This window comes from Ipomoea nil, unplaced genomic scaffold (assembly GCF_001879475.1).
Source record: "Ipomoea nil cultivar Tokyo-kokei standard unplaced genomic scaffold, Asagao_1.1 scaffold2480, whole genome shotgun sequence".
Lineage (NCBI taxonomy): Eukaryota > Viridiplantae > Streptophyta > Magnoliopsida > Solanales > Convolvulaceae > Ipomoea > Ipomoea nil.
The window spans coordinates 263,981-276,917 of record NW_017618908.1 but is presented as its reverse complement, the minus strand read 5'-3'; the positions used below and the strand labels follow the sequence as shown (position 1 = coordinate 276,917).

At 35.9% G+C, this 12,937-nt stretch overlaps 2 protein-coding genes and 1 pseudogene across 2 annotated transcripts; 1 reads left to right on the top strand and 2 right to left on the bottom strand.

Moving 5' to 3' along the window:
* Positions 1-4,035: 4,035 nt before the first annotated feature.
* On the bottom strand, positions 4,036-4,732 carry LOC109152707 (annotated as a pseudogene).
* Positions 4,733-7,113: 2,381 nt separating this feature from the next.
* On the top strand, positions 7,114-8,938 carry LOC109152618 (NADH dehydrogenase [ubiquinone] 1 alpha subcomplex subunit 8-B-like). Its single transcript, XM_019300257.1, has 2 exons — positions 7,114-7,436; positions 8,587-8,938. Exons 1-2 carry the CDS (start codon positions 7,249-7,251, stop codon positions 8,714-8,716), a joined length of 318 nt encoding a protein of 105 aa, XP_019155802.1. The 5' UTR covers positions 7,114-7,248; the 3' UTR covers positions 8,717-8,938.
* Positions 8,939-9,038: 100 nt separating this feature from the next.
* On the bottom strand, positions 9,039-12,765 carry LOC109152617. Its single transcript, XM_019300256.1, has 9 exons — positions 12,500-12,765; positions 11,818-11,969; positions 11,380-11,467; positions 10,850-11,150; positions 10,471-10,545; positions 10,193-10,290; positions 9,730-9,855; positions 9,527-9,616; positions 9,039-9,434 (listed from the first exon to the last, which is right to left on the bottom strand). The coding sequence occupies exons 1-9, from the start codon at positions 12,554-12,556 to the stop codon at positions 9,321-9,323; spliced, it is 1,101 nt and encodes a 366-aa protein (XP_019155801.1). The 5' UTR covers positions 12,557-12,765; the 3' UTR covers positions 9,039-9,320.
* Positions 12,766-12,937: the final 172 nt, after the last annotated feature.

Here is a 12,937-nt window from a genome sequence, read left to right as displayed (position 1 = left end):
CTATTGTTTGGTTCGCGGAAGGAATAGACTTTAAGAATTATATTACAGTGTTTGGTTGATTTAAGGAATAGAAATTAAATATGTTTTAAAAGACATAAATACCCTTATAAAAATATGTGATGGTAGCGATGGTGGTGGTGGTGGTGCTGGGGTGGTAGTGGTGGTGGTGGCGGTGACAGTGGTGGGGGCGACGGTAGTGGTGGTGGGGGCGACGACGGTTGTGGCGGCGGTGGTGGTGGTGGTGGCGATGGTGCTGCTGGGTGGTGGTTCTGGTGGCGGTGGTGGTGGTGGCGGCGATGGTGGTGACGGCGGCGGCGATGGTGGTGGTGGTGGTGGTGGTGGTGATGGTGGTGGCGGTGGTGGTGCTGGGGTGGTAGTGGTGGTAATGGCGGTGGCAGTGGTGGGGGCGGCGGTGGTGGCAGGGGCGACGACGATTGTGGCGATGGTGGTGGTGGTGGTGGCGGCGACAGCGGTGACAGTGGTGAAATAGGATAAATTTATATATAGGATAAAAAAAATTAGGTTAAAGAAATGGGTAAAAAAGAAAATAGATTCTAAAATCTATTCCTGAGCGTTCAGTAATAGGCTAATACTAGGGGGGCCTAGTAATAGCTACTACCTTATTTGAGGTAATAGGCTATTACCAGGAATATTATTCCTAATAATAGAAATGGTTACCAAACAAATGAATAGGCCTATTACTGGGAATGCTATGCCATTCCCGGCCTATTTCGTGAACCAAACGGGCCATAAATGAAATAAAACCAAAGACTCAATCATAAACTCTATAATCAAAATCCTAATACAAAATATGTAAAATATTAATCTAAATGTACAAACATGAAAAAGTAGAATAATATGTTCAGGGTTTTCCAAATGGATTTGTTTGGTTTGGTTAACAAAAATTGATTCTAAACATTTATATTTAATTAATATTTTGTATACATAATAATATAATAATATCATAATAATGCTATCGCGGATATTTTTATAATTAATATTGTTCATATTTTATTAAATAGTGTGCTAGACATATTCATCACTTCTTTAAAAAAAATATGATTCACTATTAATTAATTATTCATGGATCATAATTAACTTACTTTTTTGACGAAATAATCAAAAAAAAAAAAAAGTGATGTTTAATTATTTATTACTAATTTAGTATATTACTTTTATGGGATGTATAATTTATGAAATAACGAGAATACACATGATGCAATTAGAATTATATCCTTGTTATAAACATAGACCACTAGATTTTCTTGCTAAAAGCACAATTCTTTCTTTGTTATAAACATAGACCACCAGATTGTGAAAGGAAGCACAATTTTTCCTTATTATAAACATAGACCACTAGATTTTTTTTGCTAATTTTAGGTAAAAAGTACAAATTATTAAAAAGTAACTTAGTAGGGCACAATTTATTTCACTTATGTGACAATTATTATACAAAACATGAAATTTTTATACATACTCTCTTACCTAGCTAGAGAGCTTATCTGTCCTATACCTTCTCATGGCCACCTATTTGGACTGATAACCGGAATGGCATCACATTACGACAAGAACTCATTGTTATTTAATATATAAAATGAAAGTATTTCTCTATTTAAATATCCAATGAATGGATAAGATTAAAAAAATAGATAATATGAAACAATATATCAAAACATTCCACCTTTAACCTATTTCATAACATATTTTAAAATACACGAAAATTAAATCAAAACATTGCTACTTTAATATGAGATGCTAAATCATAACACACACACACACACACACACACACATATATATATATCTGTGTGTGTGTGAAGTTGAAAGTTTATGTCTTTTTAAACTTATCATCTTATTCAACAGATATTCTTACCAAACACATTAATTTCGATCGCGCGCGCGCGCACGTGTGTGTGTGTGTCTGTCTGTGTGTGTGTGTGTGAAGTTGAAAGTTTGTCTTTTTAAACTTATCATCTTATTCAATAGATATTCTTACCAAACACATTAGTTTCGATCAATTAGCTTATTAGTTATTAACTTTCAACTTCAGCTATTAGTTTTTTAACTTTCAGCTTTCAGCTAGCTTATAACAGAAGTAATAAGATGATTGACTTTTTTAAATATCGATGTCATTAATACAAACAAATATTTGATTATAAATCAATTTTTCAAACTGAATACTTAATTATCGTTTGGAATAACTTCGTCATTACTTATCTACAATGTTGCAAAAATTGCACCTAGGCGCCGATCGGTCGGCTGCCTAGAAATTCGGCAGAATCGTCGTTCTAGGAGGTCGGCCACCTAGGCGCCAAGTAGGTCGTCGTGGACTAGACGGCCTAGGCGGGAGTTTAACTAATTTTTTTTAAAAAAAATTAAAATTAAAATTAAAAAATCAGCTCCCTAGGCGCTATGCTCTCCCCAAATGCGTAGAGGGCACCTAGCGATTTTTTCAACCTTACTTATCTATATAACCCAATTTGCAATATAAATTTTAACTTATTATTATAATTGCCCAAATTTCTAATTCTAATTAAATTCATCAAAAAGTGCAATAAATGTATTTGATATTATTTAGTTATTGTATTCATAATTTCCTCGTATAGAAATAATACAATCTTATATTGTACATCATTGCGAATTTCGTAATTAAATGGGTGGCTAATCCACTAAATATATATACTAAATTAATTAACCCCAATGAGGAGCATTTATGCGCATCCCTGTGAGGTGCAATTGCACGCAACATAAATAATGGTTTTTTTTTTTTTCTTTCTTTGAATTATTCCAAAATACGCATAAAAAAGAGGATATTTTGATTTAAAAAACCAATATTTATTTCATTGTGACAGGAAAGAGTTGACACAAAGAGATAGTCTCAAAATACTCTTTTCATTATAGAGAGTAAGGAATTATATAACAGGGCGTTTGGTTGGAGATGGGAAATTACGTGGAAAAGAAATTGCAATTTTATGGGAGATAAATTATTGGGAATAAAATGAGAATTTAAATTTCAGTGTTTGGTTTATAGGAATAGAATTACTGGGAATTTCAATTTCAATGTTTGGTATGCATTGGAATTGAAAGGGAATAAGTAGTATAAAGTCAAAAATGTCAATTGTTGTTGTTAGGCATTAATTTTATGTTAAAAAGGAATGGGTAATTTTGACTCATGTATATTTTTTTCTTCCTAAAATTTCAAGAATTAAAATACTAGGGGGGGACATGGGATTTTAATTCCATGAAAATGGGGGAATTGCAATTCCTTTCAACCAAACAATGGAATTTTGTGATCTTTGGAATTAGGTGGAAATCAAGTGGGAAGGGAATTTAAATTCCCTTCAACCAAACGCCATGTAAAATTAAAAGCCAATGACATGACTTGACATTTTATATGATTTTTAATGAGGGATTTTTCGTTATAATTTCACCACCTAACTGAGTAAATAATGTTATAGAAATAGAAAATACTGACTTCAGGGTGTGCAACTCGATCTCCTAATAGGTCAGGAGGCCAAGCTCATTCATTAAAAAAAAGGCACGTGAAGAATCTTTTCAACAATCCCGACAACTTTATCCTATTCAATGCAGACATGTGGCTCACTCGATCTGATTATCCTATTGCGAGGCGTTGCGTACCCTTTATCAGCGAGATTCCCGGCATGGGTCCCCCTACGTAGCGCTATAAATGCTAACTAATCCCTCAGGAGAGGTACCCCTTTTCGAGACCAGATCAAAATACTACGAGAGTGACCAACCAACTTAGAGGTTCCTAATCTTGGGGCTAGGGGAGTATTTCTAATGAGAACACTTCATACATTTCACGTTTTCGATGACACATGTTTATAATTATAAGTACTAGCTTTATCAAAATGTACTAATGGTTGCTCTGTTGAACAATAAGTGTTTAATTGCTTGATCACAATACTCATAATACGTCCTAACTTTTTTAAGAACATGTATAACGCCTCATGTTTATTTTATTTAGCACTGTTATAGGAGTCATTCCAATTTTAGGCCACCACTATTTGTATTGTCACATTGCGACCACTATTATTATAAGTGTTCCACTTTTGGTCCACTGTTTACATTTCCGTCTCATGGTCGTGTAGTCTAGGGGTATTTCTGTCATTCTATGGTTGAAGCTTCTCCTTTGCCCTCTTCCCATCCGAGTCCATGTTTGGCTAAGGAAATCAGACAATTTGACTAAGGACATCACAAACTCTTCTTTCAATGGATCTTTCTACGTCAAGAACTGCATTTCATCGTCGCTAACCTCGATGAAATCCGTCTCCTTCCAGATGCTCATGATGCCGCTTCTCACAGCGTCCTCCAACAGCCAGAGCAAGAGGCGGACGTTGGGATCGTACGACAGTAGAACGCCGGCAGCCTTGGCCGCCTTCATCGCCGCCATGTGCGCCGACTTGCACGGCTCCGAGATGAGGCTGATGGAGCCGTAGTGGAAGATCTTCGCCCCCTTGATGATTGCCGTGTTCAGCTCCACCTCCTTGAGCAGCATGTCGGCGCTAGGGTTCTGATAGGACATGAACTCCAGCTCGCCGTTGCTCTTCAGCGTCACAAACGCCAGCGTCGTCCGCGCCTCCTTGTCGAAGCACACGCTCTCACTATTCACGTCGTTCTTCTTCAGAATATCCACCAGCATCCGCCCGAACTCGTCGTCCCCGACCTTGTCGATGAACGCCGCCGAGCTTTGTGATAGCGCACGCCACATTTGGTTAGGATTTGCTTGGAAGAACATTGGAATCGATGCTCCGTTGCGTCAATTATGCTTGATTGAAATTCGATTTTAGGTTTAATTGTTTGATTTCCTTAGTCAAACATGGTCTCGGATGGGAAGAAATGGTAAAGGAGAAGCTTCAACCATAGAATGACGGAAATATCCATGGATTACACAGCCATGAGACGGAAATGTTAATGGTGGACTAAAAGTGGAACACTTATAATAACAGTGGTCGCAATGTGGCAAGACAAATAATAATGGACTAAAATTAAAATTACCTCTATAACAGTAGGACCAAAAATTGAATTAACTTATTTATTTATTTATATAGCTAAGAGTAATATGGGCTGTGATTGAATGGAATGGACTTATCAATCTTTAATCAAAGGTCAAGTGTTTGATTTTTAGCTTTGGGGCTAATAGTAGCCTTAAATCTCCTCTGGTTGTCTCACCCATTCAAGTACCCTGCACAATAAGGAACATGCTATTCGCTTTGTAACATCTGGTTTAGTATTAATCTTTTTAAAACACCTAATTTAGTTTTCTTTTCTTTGTACACTATTTAAAGAATTTGTATAATTTTATACTCTCAACCAACAAATTAATGATCTTTAATTCTTCACTCTTATAATGGTAAGGGTGGGTGTAATTCTCCATTAGATGGCATCATCTTTGGTTTAGAAATGACTTAATTTCATTACTTTCGAGGTTTCATGGTCAAACCGTTACTTCTTTACTGACACGATTAGCTTACCTATTTCAGATTCATGTGATTTTGTGTAGTGCGGTCTGAATTGAATCTGGATTGTCGTTACTTTTCTACCGACATGATTGCGGTTACCTATTTTAAATTTTACAAAAATGCCCTTGATAGTTTCCAATTCATTACTCTTCATATATTGTATGGTATGGATTAACGAGTGTTAATTGCATAGGGAATTCGTGATTGAAAGTTGGAGAATGGTGCATTGATAGATGGGCACATTGTAAGGAATGAAATGTGAAGGATTGATGCTCAAAAAACGAGGAGGAGAAAAAATCCAAAGGGAAGTGAATAAGGAGCACGTGAATCGATGGTCTAATCTATTCCTTCTACGCAGATTCTCTCTACTTTATTATGGATTAGTAAATGGGCCTATAATTTCTGGGGCCCTCCACCATCTACCACTTGCTGCACTGATTCTGGCGATTTATGGGGAAATTGACCTGTTTTTAAGAAACACATTTGAGAGATGGGTTTTTGATAAGAGATGTAAATTCTAAATATGTTTTGCCTATTTTTGTACAATTGTTTTGAGTAATATTGATTTTATTATAATGTAATATCTTTTCATACATACTTTCTTAATTTACTAAAATATAAAGAGTCAATACCCCTAGACCTTTTATTTAGAAGGCTACAATTATATCGCTCAACTACACCATAATGCTTTTGACACTTATTTTTGTACATAGTTTAGAATTTTTATATTATTATCAACACTACTGAAAATATGCCCATTTCAGTCCACTTTTCCTGATTCTGCAGGTGGGGGTACCTTTGTACGCCGTACCTCCTGCCATTTCTTACTATTTTTTATTTTTAAAAAAGTACACTTTCAATTTATGAATAATTGTGATTATATTCAAATCAAACCACACACTTTAACAATTGAATTAAAATTAGAATCGTAAGAATGATTTTAATTATAATTTAGAATCGAAATTCAAAATATATAAAAATTAAATTATAAATAACTTTAGTCAATCCTAATAAACTGAATTAGACATAGAGAATTAAATGGAGGGAGTAATTTTATTCTTTTTTTGTGTGTTAATTCCTTTATTACTCTTTAATTTAAGGAAGCGCAATTTTTTTTAAACATTTTTTTTTACTATAGTTATATTTTTATCTTAAGATGTGTTTGAAAAGCAGAAAAACGACTTCTGAAAAATGAGTTATTTTTCATAAAACATTTTCTTTTTTCGGTGTTTGGTTGTATTCCAGAAAACTATCTTGGTGTATTTGGTTTATTTTCTGAAAAATGAGCATAATTATTTTTAATTTTAAATATTTAAAATATACAATGATGGTAGTGGTGGTGGCGACGATGGGGAATTAGCTGCTCCACTGCAGCAAACGAAAAATGACTTCTAAAAGAAAAGGAATTCATTTTTCAGAAAAATCTCCTCTATTTTTCATTGACCACACCCTTATTTTTTATTGATTTTCATTTCCCCCTCTAATCAAATACGAAAAATTCATAAATTAACTTTCATAAATCATTTGTTGGGTTTCCAAAAGTACCCTGAGGAGAATTCATATGAGCACAAGCCCACATTCGTATAGGTGAATGAAGCCCAACTAAAAAACCTGTAAGCGAGGCCCAAAAGCTTCAAGCTGTAAAGTCCATTTGACAGAGTTTCACTGTGTATCAGTATGCGATCTTCTGGGGAGCGACCAACGGGGCAGTGATTGTTCTAAGCGGTTTCGATTGCAGAGAAAGAGGAGAAGAGGGCGATTGGAGAATGGCGAGCACGGTGGATGCCGGAGGAATTCCGATCCCTACATCGTCGGTGCTGATGGCGGCGTCGAAACACATCGAAACTCGGTGCCGGAGCGAGAATGTGGCGTTCCTCAAGTGTAAGAAAGACGATCCTAACCCCGAGAAATGCCTCGACAAAGGCCACCAAGTTACACGTTGTGTTCTCGGCCTGTAAGCCCCCTCAACTAGTTTCATCAAATGTTTATCTGCGATATCTGCCGTTTTCGTTTTTGTTCTTTTTCTAACATTTTTTTTTAGCTGAATTAGTGGAATTTATGCCAGAATAGAATGCACAATTAAGAATTTTGAATTCTGGATTGGGTAGAAGGTTAAATCTTTAACATGCTTCATTACTTTTAGCTCACTTTGGTTCCGTCCTTGTTTTTCTGGATTTTTACCAATAGCAAACTGTAAAGTTCATATATCCAGCAATGTATATAAATTTGTATGGCCATTCAACTATTGTGTTGAAATGATAGAGGAAAACTTCTTTTTTTTTTTTGAAGTTTGAGGATTGATGCATGGCATAACTAGGTATTATTTGATATTCTGTTATTGATTTGTTTCACTTTATTCTCATTGCCTAGAACTTGCACAATGATAGATTATATCACTGTTATGAAATCTCGTGTCAAATTCAATTGTCTCATTGTGACTAGCACAGGGCTGAACTTATTTATGTGGGGTTTGCCTCCCTTGCTGGCTTTATCCACAAATTTATTTCAGAGAAATTGCACTTTAATTTCATCCTAATGGAATGCTAAAATGCACTTATTTATAGACATAAATACTTAAGGTTTTGATTTTATTGGAATGTTATTTTGATTCTGTTTTAGATAGGAAGGGAACATGATGATGGGATGTCTTTTGGCAGGTTAACATTGCCAAAAATGCAGTGATTTTGTAATGGTCTAATGGTCATCTTTGCGTTTACGAGGTTGAGTGAAATGCAATTCCATCTTTCAGCTGAGTGTGATGTGCTCAAATATACTTATATATACATCACATCCTGATTGACCAGCTTGAGTGAATTGCAATTCCATAAAGTGGTTGAACATGATGCTCCCTAGTATTTATATACATGCACCAATTGATGATTTAGCTGTTATCACTCTTGATTAAACTATTTTAAAGCATGGTTTGGTGTAGGAGTAGCATTGCATATTTGCATGTGTTTATCCTAGGCAAAAGAACCCGATTTGAATCAATCCCCACTGCCCATCTCTTACAATCAAGAAAGCATTTCCTTGTTGACTTTATTTTCCCAAGTATCAATAGAAGGTTAATGTAACTTACATTAATATGTTTATAATTCTTGTAGGCTCAAAGATCTTCATCAAAGGTGCACCAAAGAAATGGATGCTTATGCAGGGTGCATGCACTACCACACAAATGAATTTGAGTTTTGCCGCAAAGAGCAAAAGGAATTTGAAAAGACATGTTCTTTCTGATTTCATGGCAAATAATCTTCCTAATCATATGATCACAATAATCTCGACAAGTTTGTAACAAGTCGATGCATCTTGATTAAACACATTTCAAGTGATTTTATATCTTTGTATTGCATATGTAAGACATTGATCCTGGTAAAATTCCTTCCATTGAACCTGCCTTTGCAGCATAAAAATGTTCACTTGTTTTGAGTATAATATGACCAGATATTTTCATCATGCCACAAGGCCATTATTGTATTCTGAATCCTGTGGTTAATACTTCCTAGTCTAATCCATTTTTCGTGAAAATGTGTTACATGACACACACTCGACAGGAATATAGTCCTTCAATGCTTTTTGTTCGATAACAAGTAATAGCCAGTTTATTGCATAGTTATCACATCAATGATCATCATCCTCGAAGGGCAATTTCCCAGCTGGTTCTAAGTCTGTGAACAGCCATCAATCCCATAAGAATTATCTAACCTATAAGAGCTGATATATAACTTGTCAATTCAAAAATAATTCTCATTGCAGCATGATTCCCTCCAAGAGTGGTATTCTGTTGAAGCTCAAGCTAATGGTACAACATCTTTAACCCCATAATTCTACTCCATCGTTCTCAGGCAGCGGGGGCGTATTCCTGGATGATTGCCGCCAATTTATCTCGGTCCTTTACAGATTTAAGTCTTATCAAGCACGTTTGCGCTACAACAGCACTGCTGTTCTCTCCATCCTACAAAATATACCATCAAGCCGCAAAGATTAATGCTTGGAAAATCAGTGCGACGAATCAATCCAACTTCGTATGGGAATAGGATGTATTACCGAAGTGTGGAATATTGCAACAATAGAGTTCTTTTGCATGTTTGTTTTGATGCCTGGATATAGTAATGCATTAAGCACCACCCTGCCAACCTGCAAGCGAGAACCATAGAGTACTCAGGTGGGCAGTGAACTAGTAAATCAAAGAAAGGGTGTAAGTAATTGAACTTAAGAAGTGTAATATATCAAGGAAACTGGAAACCTACATCATTTCGTATGAGAATAGTTGGTTTGGATTCTCGGGCACCCTTGCTAACACCTTCTTTGCATTTAATAGATAATTGACCTGTGCCTCTATCTTTCCATGCATCTTTGTCTGTTGGATCGCTAGACTGGAAACAGACAGAAATAGTGAGAAAAAAGCCTCCAATAAGATATAAGCTTGCATAGACCATCAACCCAAAAGTAACTATGCTTGCGGAGATGGATTAGAGACAACATATAAAATAAACCCAATACTAATGCATGTAATGACATGTGTCAAAATCACATCAGCACAATCTCTCAGATCAAGATAGATAGGTATTCCAAATGAGAGTTACGAAACTTTGTATTGTGTCCATGCTTAGTGCATAAAATGTGATGCGGTCCCTATTTTGATACATGTATAATGAACACTAATCAGATGAGTAATGATAATAAATGCTAAATTGCTAATACAAAGATCACCTTAACATAAAGTTTGCATTTGACTTGGTGGACAACAGTGACTCCCTTCTCTTCAGTCTTCTTCACAGATGGACTGCTAGGCTGCTCAACATCTTCCTCTATAATAGCGCAATTTAATGCCATCAGACTAGGAGAGTAAACAAAAGATAAAAATGCAAGAGAATGGAGGTATATGATGATTTGATAATGTTAATATAATGGAAAATAGATTATGAAGTATGGTTGAGAGGAAATAAAAAGCTGATATTGATAGGAAAAAGATACATTCATTTTCTTACCACCATCTGCATCATTTGAAGTGTCGTTATTTGTTGCGACTGCATTTTGAGGTTGCAGAAATGAACTCTGAAGTCCTGGGAGAGAAGTAGTTGAAGCATAAAGAAGTCAGGAATCAAGGTTGGAAACAATGCAAGATTGTTTCTCAGCTCAAACCCACTGCCTAACAAGGGCAATTGCTAAGCATTTTTTGTAGCAACAAGTGCAGGTACAGTACAATATCAATCTTGATTTATCAAACCACAAGAAAGTAAATATCTGGGTAAGAAACACATTATGAAAATGAAACTAGAATCTTATGTTAACCAGGTAGAACTCTTAATGTGTTAACTTCAAAGTCAATAATGTTCTGAAATAGTAACAAACAAGGAAAATACCCACCAAATGAAAATGGAGCTTTGTTGTTAAAGAGTGGTCCAGAGTTCCAGGAAGTTCCAAAGCTTGAAGATGCATTAGGCGCAGGAGTAGGAGGTTTATCCAGAGATAATGTACTGTTGTTTTCTTTATTTTCAGACACAAGTGTCTTTGGAGCCGGAGCTTGAAATCTCAACAAGGACGTACTCTTGTTTTCTTTATTTTCAGAGGCAAGTGTCTTTAGAGCAGGCTGAAATCCCATGAAGGTCGTACTCTTTCCTTGGGCAGCATTTGCTTTCAGCCAGTTTACAACATCACTAAATTTTTCCTGCAATAGACTACCTTTGCTTTAAAAAAGCCCAGAAATTGTGATACCTTGAAGCATATATTTTTGGAATTAAAGCAGCGCATCTATAGTGAATCTAACATTACACTAACCATGCCCCCCCTCCCCAAAACAGAAAGAAAAAGAAAAAACTGATATTCCTAAAAGGTGAAAGCACTAAAGAATATACTAAGTAATACATGAAAATATCACAAAACAGGTGCAAACTCACCATGATGGATGCAGCATGGCTTAAATAGTCTTGGGCTCCATCTTCCCAAAGTTCATCAGGGTAGTTCTGTAATTGTGTTTGCACCCAGCTGCTTAGAACAACAAAGAAGCAAGATACATAAATTCATTGAGGATAGTATAGAAAGGAAAAAGCTTTTTGCCTCTTACGCTAGCAATGTGCTAATAGGAAAGAGAATATGTAACACTAGCCATATCTATTTATTTGTTAACCTTTCCTCAAACTCTAATTCTTATTTGCAGATTTCACAAACATACTTAAAAGAGGAACACTAGTTTACAAGACAAAACATGAGATGGGGGAAACAATAATTCTATTCAGCTAAAATTTAGAGGCAAAAATTGTGCTGAGAAAAAGGAAAAAAAAAAAAAAAAGAGTAATTGATATGACTTATGAGCTGAAAATGCTGTTGAACTAGACCTCGCAAACTGAGTATTGAGAGCCCTCACATGCTGTCTAGATGATTCAGCCCGTTGCATGTCCAACTGTGGAGTTGGCACTGACAGCTGCTGGGATGGTTCTGCCCTTTGAGAATCAAAAGGTGAGGCTGCCAGTATTCTTTTGTTCTGGTTCTGCACAGGAATTGGGAAATAAGGAAACCAATTGAAGAACAAAGTATCTCCTATCCACACAAGAGGTACACTATTTTCATAAAAATTACAACTTTAAGATTAAAAACTTCTTGGCATAGTTAAGAGCATTACAAACACAACTAACATCCTAGACACATTATCAATATCTTATGAAATTAATTGTATTAATTATTGCAATGAACTGCCCTGAAAACTACAAGTCGACTAGGAGCTTGCTTCTAGCCAAAATCATTCAAATTACAAAGTGATGCGTGAAGATACAAATAGGAACTTCATTAATGGCTTGCACAAAAGCTCAAAACTAAATCAGAAATTCAGCTCTAGCTGAACACCAACAAAATCCCCTGCCTTTTTCAAGCTCTTAGCGTACTTAGATGCACATAAGCAATTCAGCATATTACATTCTACCAATCCAGCTAACTCTCCCTCTCCCTCATTCGCATCGATTGATATGAGAAAAACAACAAATTCAAATGGAAGAACGCAAAGATGCAGGGAATCGAACTGACTGAGTCGGTGGTGAACACGCTGGACTCGGCCGCGGCGAATCGCTTCGTTCCTCTCATGGTTTGGGAATTGAAATTTCACAGAGATAGAAATCTAAGGTGCTTAGAAAAAAGCTTTGAGCTTTGATTAGGGCTTTTATGGTTCAGTGTAATTTAATATTACTCTCTGTACATAATAATAAACAAATAAGGAGGGAGGATGAAGACGAAGGTGTAGGTGGAGCAGAAGTTTTACTTCTGTGGACTGTGGGTGGTGAAATCTTGGCCCGCTAATTTCAGGTAGGGTCAGATGCTTTGAATTAGGGTCGTTGGATTGGATGAAGATAATCTTTTTTTTTTTTTAATCTCCTCTATATTTCATTTTGGTCCAGCAATTGTTTATCAATAGTTAATGTAATCACTAGTTTTTAATTTTAACCAATTTGATAATCAAATTGTTTA